This window comes from Cydia fagiglandana, chromosome 9 (assembly GCF_963556715.1).
Source record: "Cydia fagiglandana chromosome 9, ilCydFagi1.1, whole genome shotgun sequence".
Classification (NCBI taxonomy): Eukaryota; Metazoa; Arthropoda; class Insecta; order Lepidoptera; family Tortricidae; genus Cydia; species Cydia fagiglandana.
The window spans coordinates 1,969,975-1,982,670 of NC_085940.1; the positions used below are offsets into that span (position 1 = coordinate 1,969,975).

General features: G+C 62.9%; 1 protein-coding gene across 1 annotated transcript in view; it reads left to right on the forward strand.

The window, feature by feature from the left end:
- Positions 1-12,696, forward strand: part of LOC134667210 (thrombospondin type-1 domain-containing protein 7A-like) — a 226,772-nt gene that overhangs the window by 181,623 nt on the left and 32,453 nt on the right. The window contains exons 10-19 of the mRNA XM_063524538.1: positions 26-221; positions 1,862-2,013; positions 2,458-2,570; positions 2,773-2,882; positions 3,349-3,534; positions 3,976-4,123; positions 4,452-4,550; positions 4,762-4,862; positions 5,420-5,600; positions 12,228-12,389. Coding sequence (XP_063380608.1) covers positions 26-221; positions 1,862-2,013; positions 2,458-2,570; positions 2,773-2,882; positions 3,349-3,534; positions 3,976-4,123; positions 4,452-4,550; positions 4,762-4,862; positions 5,420-5,600; positions 12,228-12,389 — 1,448 coding nt within the window. The remainder of the gene's footprint in view (positions 1-25; positions 222-1,861; positions 2,014-2,457; positions 2,571-2,772; positions 2,883-3,348; positions 3,535-3,975; positions 4,124-4,451; positions 4,551-4,761; positions 4,863-5,419; positions 5,601-12,227; positions 12,390-12,696) is intronic.

A 12,696-nucleotide genomic window follows, 5' to 3' on the forward strand; every position in this document is an offset into this window, starting at 1 on the left:
AAAGACCGCATATCGCTTCCTGCAGAAGGAGGCCCCTCGCGCATGGTGCAGCGACACGGGTGCGCCGGCGCGCACGGAGCGCTGCCGCATCGCGTGCGCGGGCGACTGCGTGGTGTCCGCCTGGGGCGCCTGGGGGCCCTGCGCCGCGCCCTGCGCCGCCGCCGCGCGCCCCCCGCCCACCCGCACCCGGGCCCGGCACATACTGGCACACGCCTCGCCAGGTACTGTACACACGTCGTGGTGTCCGCCTGGGGCGCCTGGGGGCCCTGCGCCGCGCCCTGCGCCGCCGCCGCGCGCCCCCCGCCCACCCGCACCCGGGCCCGGCACATACTGGCACACGCCTCGCCAGGTACTGTACACACGTCGTGGTGTCCGCCTGGGGCGCCTGGGGGCCCTGCGCCGCGCCCTGCGCCGCCGCCGCGCGCCCCCCGCCCACCCGCACCCGGGCCCGGCACATACTGGCACACGCCTCGCCAGGTACTGTACACACGTCGTGGTGTCCGCCTGGGGCGCCTGGGGGCCCTGCGCCGCGCCCTGCGCCGCCGCCGCGCGCCCCCCGCCCACCCGCACCCGGGCCCGGCACATACTGGCACACGCCTCGCCAGGTACTGTACACACGTCGTGGTGTCCGTCTGGGGCGCCTGGGGGCCCTGCGCCGCGCCCTGCGCCGCCGCCGCGCGCCCCCCGCCCACCCGCACCCGGGCCCGGCACATACTGGCACACGCCTCGCCAGGTACTGTACACACGTCGTGGTGTCCGCCTGGGGCGCCTGGGGGCCCTGCGCCGCGCCCTGCGCCGCCGCCGCGCGCCCCCCGCCCACCCGCACCCGGGCCCGGCACATACTGGCACACGCCTCGCCAGGTACTGTACACACGTCGTGGTGTCCGTCTGGGGCGCCTGGGGGCCCTGCGCCGCCGCCGCGCGCCCCCCGCCCACCCGCACCCGGGCCCGGCACATACTGGCACACGCCTCGCCAGGTACTGTACACACGTCGTGGTGTCCGCCTGGGGCGCCTGGGGGCCCTGCGCCGCGCCCTGCGCCGCCGCCGCGCGCCCCCCGCCCACCCGCACCCGGGCCCGGCACATACTGGCACACGCCTCGCCAGGTACTGTACACACGTCGTGGTGTCCGCCTGGGGCGCCTGGGGGCCCTGCGCCGCGCCCTGCGCCGCCGCCGCGCGCCCCCCGCCCACCCGCACCCGGGCCCGGCACATACTGGCACACGCCTCGCCAGGTACTGTACACACGTCGTGGTGTCCGCCTGGGGCGCCTGGGGGCCCTGCGCCGCGCCCTGCGCCGCCGCCGCGCGCCCCCCGCCCACCCGCACCCGGGCCCGGCACATACTGGCACACGCCTCGCCAGGTACTGTACACACGTCGTGGTGTCCGCCTGGGGCGCCTGGGGGCCCTGCGCCGCCGCCGCGCGCCCCCCGCCCACCCGCACCCGGGCCCGGCACATACTGGCACACGCCTCGCCAGGTACTGTACACACGTCGTGGTGTCCGCCTGGGGCGCCTGGGGGCCCTGCGCCGCCGCCGCGCGCCCCCCGCCCACCCGCACCCGGGCCCGGCACATACTGGCACACGCCTCGCCAGGTACTGTACACACGTCGAGGGAAACTTATGCCGACGTCGTGGAACCTAGTAATGCCCAATTCCAGTACTTCTTCTTCTTCCTCGCGTTGTCCCAACATTTTTGCCACAGCTCATGGGAGCCTGGGGTACAATTATCGATATTTTACCTTCTAAGTATAGAATGGAAGAATGTTCCTCATCAGTTGCTTTTGTCTGACGCTGAACTTATGAAACTTGGGTGTGTTACCATTTGGGTTAAAGGTTAGGTAATAAATTTCCTCTCCTGCAGATGGCTGGCCCTGTCCATCCGAGGACCAGTTAATCCAGCATGAAACCTGCAACACACACGCCTGTGCCACGTACTCCTGGCTCGCCACGCCCTGGGGACCCTGCGAGCGCCGCCAGGACTACGTGCCCGTCTCCAACTACACCGATCTGCTGGTAAGATGGATATTAGGTATTTCTGATAATCAAAATTAAACAAGACCAAGTGCGGGTAGTTCGAAAAACTCGCTTAGCTAGAAGATGTTGATGTCAACTTTAGCCAGTCTTCTCCAAGAAGGGACAATGGCGTCCAACATCAAAAGTATTTTAAATTTCAATTATGCGCAATTAAGTCCTCTTCTTATATATATTTATAATGCTCTGTTCTAATTTTCCTCTATTGATAAGGAAAAGCCAATATTTAATTCATTAAGTAACTACTCAAAATAATGCGACATATACGGCATGTCCGAAGACAAAACAGATCTTGAAATGTAGTGGCCTTTACCACGCGGAACGAAAATTGTATAACTACAAATGAAAACTGTTTTGATCAGCACAATAGAAGAATCAGAGGAATTAAGCCACTGTTCTTCGTCAATTCACCTTATTTTTTTGCAGGACGGAGAGACATTTAACGAAAGCGACGATGAAGAGCCTTGCGTCGAAGAAGGGGAAATGACCAGAGACGTGATGTGCGTGCAGAATAACGCGGATGTCGTCCGTGAAGCTTTGTAAGTACCCACTGTATATTATCTTAAAACAGTTGTCTTTGCCATTTAATCCTCATGCTTCTGGGCATTTTCCTTTGTAAGCTTCAATTATAGGTAACAATTCAATTATAAACAAAGGAATTCAGTGGGTAAGGAGTGCCAGGAGTGGGCATAACACTTGCTCATAGTCCTAGAAAGTATCTAAACGATTGTAATTTTACAGATGTGCGCCGCTCCACCGGCCGGCCTCCCACCGCGCGTGCACGGTGCGGTGTCGCCGAGGCTGCCGCGTCGAGGCCTGGATGCCGTGGTCTCCATGTCCTAATACTTGTGGTACGTACAGTTACAGTTAACTGTACTGTGTGTTTTTACAGTTAAAAATATGGGTGCAAACATCATCTCAAAAATATGTCCCATAGCTATTATGTCAGCTACGAGTAATTAGGAACTATGGGACATATTTTTGAATAAGTTGGCTACACCCATATTTTTACAGTTGACTGTCTGTACCATTGTACATATTATTTAAATCATTTGATAACTATGTCCTTTCGGTTGCATAAAATCAACAGCGTTTGTTAAAGCCGATGGTTAGTTTGCATATACTGTAATGCTTTATGGTCTTAAAAATTCAAAGGGTTGCAATATCATCCCAAATTAAATTGATTGATGAAAACTTATGAGTTTACATCGCGTTCAATATTCACACTTCACAATAGGATTTTCAATTTCATATTAAAAGTTCAGATATTAGACTCGTTGTCCCATATTCCTTATCATCTGACATCGACTCCCACAGATCCCGGCAAGCAGATCCGCGTGCGCGTAGTGCACGGCGGGCCGAGCTGCGGCCCCGCGCAGGAGTCCCGCGCGTGCCCCGTGGCGCGCTCGTGTCGCGCGCGCGACGCGGCCTGGGTCGCCGGCGAGTGGAGCACGTGTCGCCTGCCGCCCGGGGAGAGAGCCGGCATCGGGCATAGAGTCAGAAGTGAGTTGTCACAAGCAGATTCCAACCACCTTGCCACACCACACACCACCACACATAGCACCACATTGCATGTTAACACCTTATTTCTGTACCTAAGTAGGTACCACATTTCTAGGAAATAAAATTGTATTTCTATTTTTCTATATCTTGGCACATACCTACTACTCCAATGTGGCGTAGGACGCCATTTACAGTAATAGGGTGATGCTTATCGCCTGACACCTGACATTGATCACAAAGCTTAAACTGTGATGTACAAAGCAATCTAACACATTTGCTAACTCAAGTACACCACCATCCCACTAAACCAGTGTTCACCGATTAAACCGTTAACCCAGTGTCAAATGGTAACCATATAGTAACTCCAGGTTTAAACGGTTATAACCCCGGGTTAGTGTATGGTGCAAGTGGCCCTAACTGACATATCACTGTTTATTGCAGGCATTTGGTGTGGCTCCGCCTCTCACCGCGTGAATGCCGGCGCGTGTGCCGGTCAACTAGTGCCGCAGAGTGTCGCGGCTTGTCGCGTGCCTTACGACACTGTTGTGGCATCAGTTACTTGTGAGCACGTCTGCGCTGAGCCACTAAAGTAAGCTATCCAAGAATTCTTAACATAGATAGACCACCTAGTATGCATCCATTTATTTTATAAATGTCCGCTATAAAGCATACCTCGTTTCGGATGTAAAAACAAACAGAATCGCCTTACGTGAAGGTTTCTGCATGGTACAAACAACTTCTGCCATCCCGGAGCATTTCAAATTAAAGAACAGCTTTCACTACTACCTCCAAGCGGAGCCTCCAGGAGGAACTAGTTCAATGCCAAAAAAGAGTAGTATTTTATAGGAAATTTAAAATGCTCCCAGTACCGTTCTGCTTTACTTGAGGATATTTCTGATATCAGTAATGTGTTTCAGATACTTGGACGCATCCGACCCTGACATCCCCACTTGCACCTGCAAGAACGTGTCTCTGGAACTCCTGCCTACTGACTCTGACTGCATTCTGCCTCCCGGGTAACATTTCATTTTAAATTTTTATTTACCTACTTGATAAATAGTGGCTGGGAGGGGATGTGAAATGGGCTTAGGTGTATGGAGCTTCCAAGTGTAAAAGATCGGCTGGTTGCCTTCGATCTAATAAATGATTCTCTTAAAGATTTAAACGCACTTGGAAAATCCAAATGGTGTGATTCTGTGTGTTAGCTCAGATTATTTGTGATTTCAGCACTGAATGTGGAGAAGGTAGAGCACTGAGAGCCGCCCGTTGCATGTTCGGCGGACGAGACGTGCCCATGGATGTTTGCAAGAAGTTCCACCCACTTACTGGTAAGAGTATCTACATACATACATACATCACTGGCTCAGTGATCCAAAGAGGGTCTTGGCCTCTGGCAAAAGAGAGCGCCACTCTGCCCTATTCTGTGCCACTTCACGCCAGTCGGGTATTCCGAGGGTGGACAGGTCTTTTTGAACTTCGTCACTCCAGCGGTATCTGAATGGTAAGAGTCTTCTTCCTCGCGTTATCCCGGTATTTCGCCACGGCTCATGAGAGCCTGGGGTCCGCTTGACAACTAATCCCATGATTTGACGTAGGCACTAGTTTTTTTAGTAATTTAATGGTAAGAGTGTCTAAATGATGAAATTGATGAATATACTTTTGCTAAAATTCTATTTACTGCACAGCATACTGGACAGTTCTTTAAGTGTTGTGTAACATAAATACATTAGTTCGTCAGATTCCTCTGGTGAGTCTGGTGCAAGCCTGTTAAAAAAACTTATAAAAAGTGGAATAACTTTAGTCCAGCAGTAGCATTAGTAGTAGATGATGTTGGCGTTGACGAGTATAATATGAAAATACGTTAACCCATTATTGTTTCCATCAGGGCCGAGCCGAGTCCGCGAAGCATCCACCGACGGCTACATGTACGACGAGGAGTTCCCGTCGCTGTTGCGCGGAGCGTGCAGCGTGCGCTGCGCGCGCGACTGCGGCGCGGGCGCGTGGGGCGAGTGGGGGCCGTGCGCCGCCGAGGCGGGCTCGCGCGCCGCCTTCCGCTACCGGACCAGGTATCATAGCTGTTCACTCTACTGTTGCGCGGAGCGTGCAGCGTGCGCTGCGCGCGCGACTGCGGCGCGGGCGCGTGGGGCGAGTGGGGGCCGTGCGCCGCCGAGGCGGGCTCGCGCGCCGCCTTCCGCTACCGGACCAGGTATCATAGCTGTTCACTCTACTGTTGCGCGGAGCGTGCAGCGTGCGCTGCGCGCGCGACTGCGGCGCGGGCGCGTGGGGCGAGTGGGGGCCGTGCGCCGCCGAGGCGGGCTCGCGCGCCGCCTTCCGCTACCGGACCAGGTATCATAGCTGTTCACTCTACTGTTGCGCGGAGCGTGCAGCGTGCGCTGCGCGCGCGACTGCGGCGCGGGCGCGTGGGGCGAGTGGGGGCCGTGCGCCGCCGAGGCGGGCTCGCGCGCCGCCTTCCGCTACCGGACCAGGTATCATAGCTGTTCACTCTACTGTTGCGCGGAGCGTGCAGCGTGCGCTGCGCGCGCGACTGCGGCGCGGGCGCGTGGGGCGAGTGGGGGCCGTGCGCCGCCGAGGCGGGCTCGCGCGCCGCCTTCCGCTACCGGACCAGGTATCATAGCTGTTCACTCTACTGTTGCGCGGAGCGTGCAGCGTGCGCTGCGCGCGCGACTGCGGCGCGGGCGCGTGGGGCGAGTGGGGGCCGTGCGCCGCCGAGGCGGGCTCGCGCGCCGCCTTCCGCTACCGGACCAGGTATCATAGCTGTTCACTCTACTGTTGCGCGGAGCGTGCAGCGTGCGCTGCGCGCGCGACTGCGGCGCGGGCGCGTGGGGCGAGTGGGGGCCGTGCGCCGCCGAGGCGGGCTCGCGCGCCGCCTTCCGCTACCGGACCAGGTATCATAGCTGTTCACTCTACTGTTGCGCGGAGCGTGCAGCGTGCGCTGCGCGCGCGACTGCGGCGCGGGCGCGTGGGGCGAGTGGGGGCCGTGCGCCGCCGAGGCGGGCTCGCGCGCCGCCTTCCGCTACCGGACCAGGTATCATAGCTGTTCACTCTACTGTTGCGCGGAGCGTGCAGCGTGCGCTGCGCGCGCGACTGCGGCGCGGGCGCGTGGGGCGAGTGGGGGCCGTGCGCCGCCGAGGCGGGCTCGCGCGCCGCCTTCCGCTACCGGACCAGGTATCATAGCTGTTCACTCTACTGTTGCGCGGAGCGTGCAGCGTGCGCTGCGCGCGCGACTGCGGCGCGGGCGCGTGGGGCGAGTGGGGGCCGTGCGCCGCCGAGGCGGGCTCGCGCGCCGCCTTCCGCTACCGGACCAGGTATCATAGCTGTTCACTCTACTGTTGCGCGGAGCGTGCAGCGTGCGCTGCGCGCGCGACTGCGGCGCGGGCGCGTGGGGCGAGTGGGGGCCGTGCGCCGCCGAGGCGGGCTCGCGCGCCGCCTTCCGCTACCGGACCAGGTATCATAGCTGTTCACTCTACTGTTGCGCGGAGCGTGCAGCGTGCGCTGCGCGCGCGACTGCGGCGCGGGCGCGTGGGGCGAGTGGGGGCCGTGCGCCGCCGAGGCGGGCTCGCGCGCCGCCTTCCGCTACCGGACCAGGTATCATAGCTGTTCACTCTACTGTTGCGCGGAGCGTGCAGCGTGCGCTGCGCGCGCGACTGCGGCGCGGGCGCGTGGGGCGAGTGGGGGCCGTGCGCCGCCGAGGCGGGCTCGCGCGCCGCCTTCCGCTACCGGACCAGGTATCATAGCTGTTCACTCTACTGTTGCGCGGAGCGTGCAGCGTGCGCTGCGCGCGCGACTGCGGCGCGGGCGCGTGGGGCGAGTGGGGGCCGTGCGCCGCCGAGGCGGGCTCGCGCGCCGCCTTCCGCTACCGGACCAGGTATCATAGCTGTTCACTCTACTGTTGCGCGGAGCGTGCAGCGTGCGCTGCGCGCGCGACTGCGGCGCGGGCGCGTGGGGCGAGTGGGGGCCGTGCGCCGCCGAGGCGGGCTCGCGCGCCGCCTTCCGCTACCGGACCAGGTATCATAGCTGTTCACTCTACTGTTGCGCGGAGCGTGCAGCGTGCGCTGCGCGCGCGACTGCGGCGCGGGCGCGTGGGGCGAGTGGGGGCCGTGCGCCGCCGAGGCGGGCTCGCGCGCCGCCTTCCGCTACCGGACCAGGTATCATAGCTGTTCACTCTACTGTTGCGCGGAGCGTGCAGCGTGCGCTGCGCGCGCGACTGCGGCGCGGGCGCGTGGGGCGAGTGGGGGCCGTGCGCCGCCGAGGCGGGCTCGCGCGCCGCCTTCCGCTACCGGACCAGGTATCATAGCTGTTCACTCTACTGTTGCGCGGAGCGTGCAGCGTGCGCTGCGCGCGCGACTGCGGCGCGGGCGCGTGGGGCGAGTGGGGGCCGTGCGCCGCCGAGGCGGGCTCGCGCGCCGCCTTCCGCTACCGGACCAGGTATCATAGCTGTTCACTCTACTGTTGCGCGGAGCGTGCAGCGTGCGCTGCGCGCGCGACTGCGGCGCGGGCGCGTGGGGCGAGTGGGGGCCGTGCGCCGCCGAGGCGGGCTCGCGCGCCGCCTTCCGCTACCGGACCAGGTATCATAGCTGTTCACTCTACTGTTGCGCGGAGCGTGCAGCGTGCGCTGCGCGCGCGACTGCGGCGCGGGCGCGTGGGGCGAGTGGGGGCCGTGCGCCGCCGAGGCGGGCTCGCGCGCCGCCTTCCGCTACCGGACCAGGTATCATAGCTGTTCACTCTACTGTTGCGCGGAGCGTGCAGCGTGCGCTGCGCGCGCGACTGCGGCGCGGGCGCGTGGGGCGAGTGGGGGCCGTGCGCCGCCGAGGCGGGCTCGCGCGCCGCCTTCCGCTACCGGACCAGGTATCATAGCTGTTCACTCTACTGTTGCGCGGAGCGTGCAGCGTGCGCTGCGCGCGCGACTGCGGCGCGGGCGCGTGGGGCGAGTGGGGGCCGTGCGCCGCCGAGGCGGGCTCGCGCGCCGCCTTCCGCTACCGGACCAGGTATCATAGCTGTTCACTCTACTGTTGCGCGGAGCGTGCAGCGTGCGCTGCGCGCGCGACTGCGGCGCGGGCGCGTGGGGCGAGTGGGGGCCGTGCGCCGCCGAGGCGGGCTCGCGCGCCGCCTTCCGCTACCGGACCAGGTATCATAGCTGTTCACTCTACTGTTGCGCGGAGCGTGCAGCGTGCGCTGCGCGCGCGACTGCGGCGCGGGCGCGTGGGGCGAGTGGGGGCCGTGCGCCGCCGAGGCGGGCTCGCGCGCCGCCTTCCGCTACCGGACCAGGTATCATAGCTGTTCACTCTACTGTTGCGCGGAGCGTGCAGCGTGCGCTGCGCGCGCGACTGCGGCGCGGGCGCGTGGGGCGAGTGGGGGCCGTGCGCCGCCGAGGCGGGCTCGCGCGCCGCCTTCCGCTACCGGACCAGGTATCATAGCTGTTCACTCTACTGTTGCGCGGAGCGTGCAGCGTGCGCTGCGCGCGCGACTGCGGCGCGGGCGCGTGGGGCGAGTGGGGGCCGTGCGCCGCCGAGGCGGGCTCGCGCGCCGCCTTCCGCTACCGGACCAGGTATCATAGCTGTTCACTCTACTGTTGCGCGGAGCGTGCAGCGTGCGCTGCGCGCGCGACTGCGGCGCGGGCGCGTGGGGCGAGTGGGGGCCGTGCGCCGCCGAGGCGGGCTCGCGCGCCGCCTTCCGCTACCGGACCAGGTATCATAGCTGTTCACTCTACTGTTGCGCGGAGCGTGCAGCGTGCGCTGCGCGCGCGACTGCGGCGCGGGCGCGTGGGGCGAGTGGGGGCCGTGCGCCGCCGAGGCGGGCTCGCGCGCCGCCTTCCGCTACCGGACCAGGTATCATAGCTGTTCACTCTACTGTTGCGCGGAGCGTGCAGCGTGCGCTGCGCGCGCGACTGCGGCGCGGGCGCGTGGGGCGAGTGGGGGCCGTGCGCCGCCGAGGCGGGCTCGCGCGCCGCCTTCCGCTACCGGACCAGGTATCATAGCTGTTCACTCTACTGTTGCGCGGAGCGTGCAGCGTGCGCTGCGCGCGCGACTGCGGCGCGGGCGCGTGGGGCGAGTGGGGGCCGTGCGCCGCCGAGGCGGGCTCGCGCGCCGCCTTCCGCTACCGGACCAGGTATCATAGCTGTTCACTCTACTGTTGCGCGGAGCGTGCAGCGTGCGCTGCGCGCGCGACTGCGGCGCGGGCGCGTGGGGCGAGTGGGGGCCGTGCGCCGCCGAGGCGGGCTCGCGCGCCGCCTTCCGCTACCGGACCAGGTATCATAGCTGTTCACTCTACTGTTGCGCGGAGCGTGCAGCGTGCGCTGCGCGCGCGACTGCGGCGCGGGCGCGTGGGGCGAGTGGGGGCCGTGCGCCGCCGAGGCGGGCTCGCGCGCCGCCTTCCGCTACCGGACCAGGTATCATAGCTGTTCACTCTACTGTTGCGCGGAGCGTGCAGCGTGCGCTGCGCGCGCGACTGCGGCGCGGGCGCGTGGGGCGAGTGGGGGCCGTGCGCCGCCGAGGCGGGCTCGCGCGCCGCCTTCCGCTACCGGACCAGGTATCATAGCTGTTCACTCTACTGTTGCGCGGAGCGTGCAGCGTGCGCTGCGCGCGCGACTGCGGCGCGGGCGCGTGGGGCGAGTGGGGGCCGTGCGCCGCCGAGGCGGGCTCGCGCGCCGCCTTCCGCTACCGGACCAGGTATCATAGCTGTTCACTCTACTGTTGCGCGGAGCGTGCAGCGTGCGCTGCGCGCGCGACTGCGGCGCGGGCGCGTGGGGCGAGTGGGGGCCGTGCGCCGCCGAGGCGGGCTCGCGCGCCGCCTTCCGCTACCGGACCAGGTATCATAGCTGTTCACTCTACTGTTGCGCGGAGCGTGCAGCGTGCGCTGCGCGCGCGACTGCGGCGCGGGCGCGTGGGGCGAGTGGGGGCCGTGCGCCGCCGAGGCGGGCTCGCGCGCCGCCTTCCGCTACCGGACCAGGTATCATAGCTGTTCACTCTACTGTTGCGCGGAGCGTGCAGCGTGCGCTGCGCGCGCGACTGCGGCGCGGGCGCGTGGGGCGAGTGGGGGCCGTGCGCCGCCGAGGCGGGCTCGCGCGCCGCCTTCCGCTACCGGACCAGGTATCATAGCTGTTCACTCTACTGTTGCGCGGAGCGTGCAGCGTGCGCTGCGCGCGCGACTGCGGCGCGGGCGCGTGGGGCGAGTGGGGGCCGTGCGCCGCCGAGGCGGGCTCGCGCGCCGCCTTCCGCTACCGGACCAGGTATCATAGCTGTTCACTCTACTGTTGCGCGGAGCGTGCAGCGTGCGCTGCGCGCGCGACTGCGGCGCGGGCGCGTGGGGCGAGTGGGGGCCGTGCGCCGCCGAGGCGGGCTCGCGCGCCGCCTTCCGCTACCGGACCAGGTATCATAGCTGTTCACTCTACTGTTGCGCGGAGCGTGCAGCGTGCGCTGCGCGCGCGACTGCGGCGCGGGCGCGTGGGGCGAGTGGGGGCCGTGCGCCGCCGAGGCGGGCTCGCGCGCCGCCTTCCGCTACCGGACCAGGTATCATAGCTGTTCACTCTACTGTTGCGCGGAGCGTGCAGCGTGCGCTGCGCGCGCGACTGCGGCGCGGGCGCGTGGGGCGAGTGGGGGCCGTGCGCCGCCGAGGCGGGCTCGCGCGCCGCCTTCCGCTACCGGACCAGGTATCATAGCTGTTCACTCTACTGTTGCGCGGAGCGTGCAGCGTGCGCTGCGCGCGCGACTGCGGCGCGGGCGCGTGGGGCGAGTGGGGGCCGTGCGCCGCCGAGGCGGGCTCGCGCGCCGCCTTCCGCTACCGGACCAGGTATCATAGCTGTTCAATCTACGTGTTGGGATCTCTGTTACCACGGACATGACTTTTTGTATTGACATCATTTTTACACCGTACCAGGCATGGCTCACTCCGCGATTTCGTCGCTTTGCTATATGTAGCTAAAAGTACATCCGTTCCACACCAATTTTGGTGGCTATCCATAAGCCGCGCGTGGCGCTGTCGCCACCTAGCGGCCATATCTATCCTGATTGTAACAAACGCGTTTAGTTAGAGAGTGAGTCTTATGTACCTAGTACTATTATTTATTCTGTGACCGTGCTGACAATTCGATAGAAGAACTCTTGTGTCCCAGAGAATTATCGCTTACTGCTTGCTGAGGATCGTGACTCCGCATTCAAATTTCCCCCCTCATGCAAATTTTCCCTATTGGTTGTACATATTGTGAAAGGTGTATTTTCTTTAACAATTTTTAGGGTTCAGCACCCAAAGGGTAAAATGGGACCCTATTACTAAGACTCCAGTCCGTCCGTCCGTCCGTCTGTCACCAGGCTGTATCTCACGAACCGTGATAGCTAGACAGTTGAAATTTTCACAGATGATGCATTTCTGTTGCCGCTATAACAACAAATACTGAAATGTTTCTTTCCTTTATGTTTCTTTATTTTATTTTTTGTCTGTTACCTTCTGTGATTATTTCTCACTTGATGGTCTCATCGGGAGATCAGCGCTGGAAGTTGCCAGCAACATGCTGAGATGGGACCATTTCGTGACACTTTATTTTTCACTGTTTTTTCTATGTATGTCTATTGTCTGTGTGTTTACGAATAAAAACCTATTCTATCCTAAAAAGTACGGAACCCTCGGTGGGCGAATCCGATTCGCACTTGTCCGGTTTTTAAGTTAAATTTCTGCTACAGGGAAGTGGTTGAAGAAGGCTCAGCGGGCGGTCGTGAGTGCGGCGCGACTCTCCAACGAGCCACCTGTGTCGTGTCCGAACCGCGCTGGGTGCTCGGCGAGTGGTCGGTGTGCGCCCCGCACCGTGTACTCTGCGGCCGCGCCATCATCAACCGGACTGTCGCGTAAGGACATCGATCTCCCATATTTACTGGATACAAGAGTGTAACCCGAAAAAAGATAATACCCAAATTGCTCGAAAAGATTATATATGACCAGATTTTTCCAGTTTTAAGAACCCATTTAGTCCAGGAACAGCATGGTTTCGTCAATAAAAAATGCACTGAATCAAATTTATGCGAATTCATAGACAGAGTCCTTTGTGGCATGGACGAGGGTTATCAGGTGGACGTCGTATACACCGATTATTCCAAAGCGTTTGACAAGATATCCCATTTTCTACTATTACAAAAACTAGAGTCCGTTGGAGTG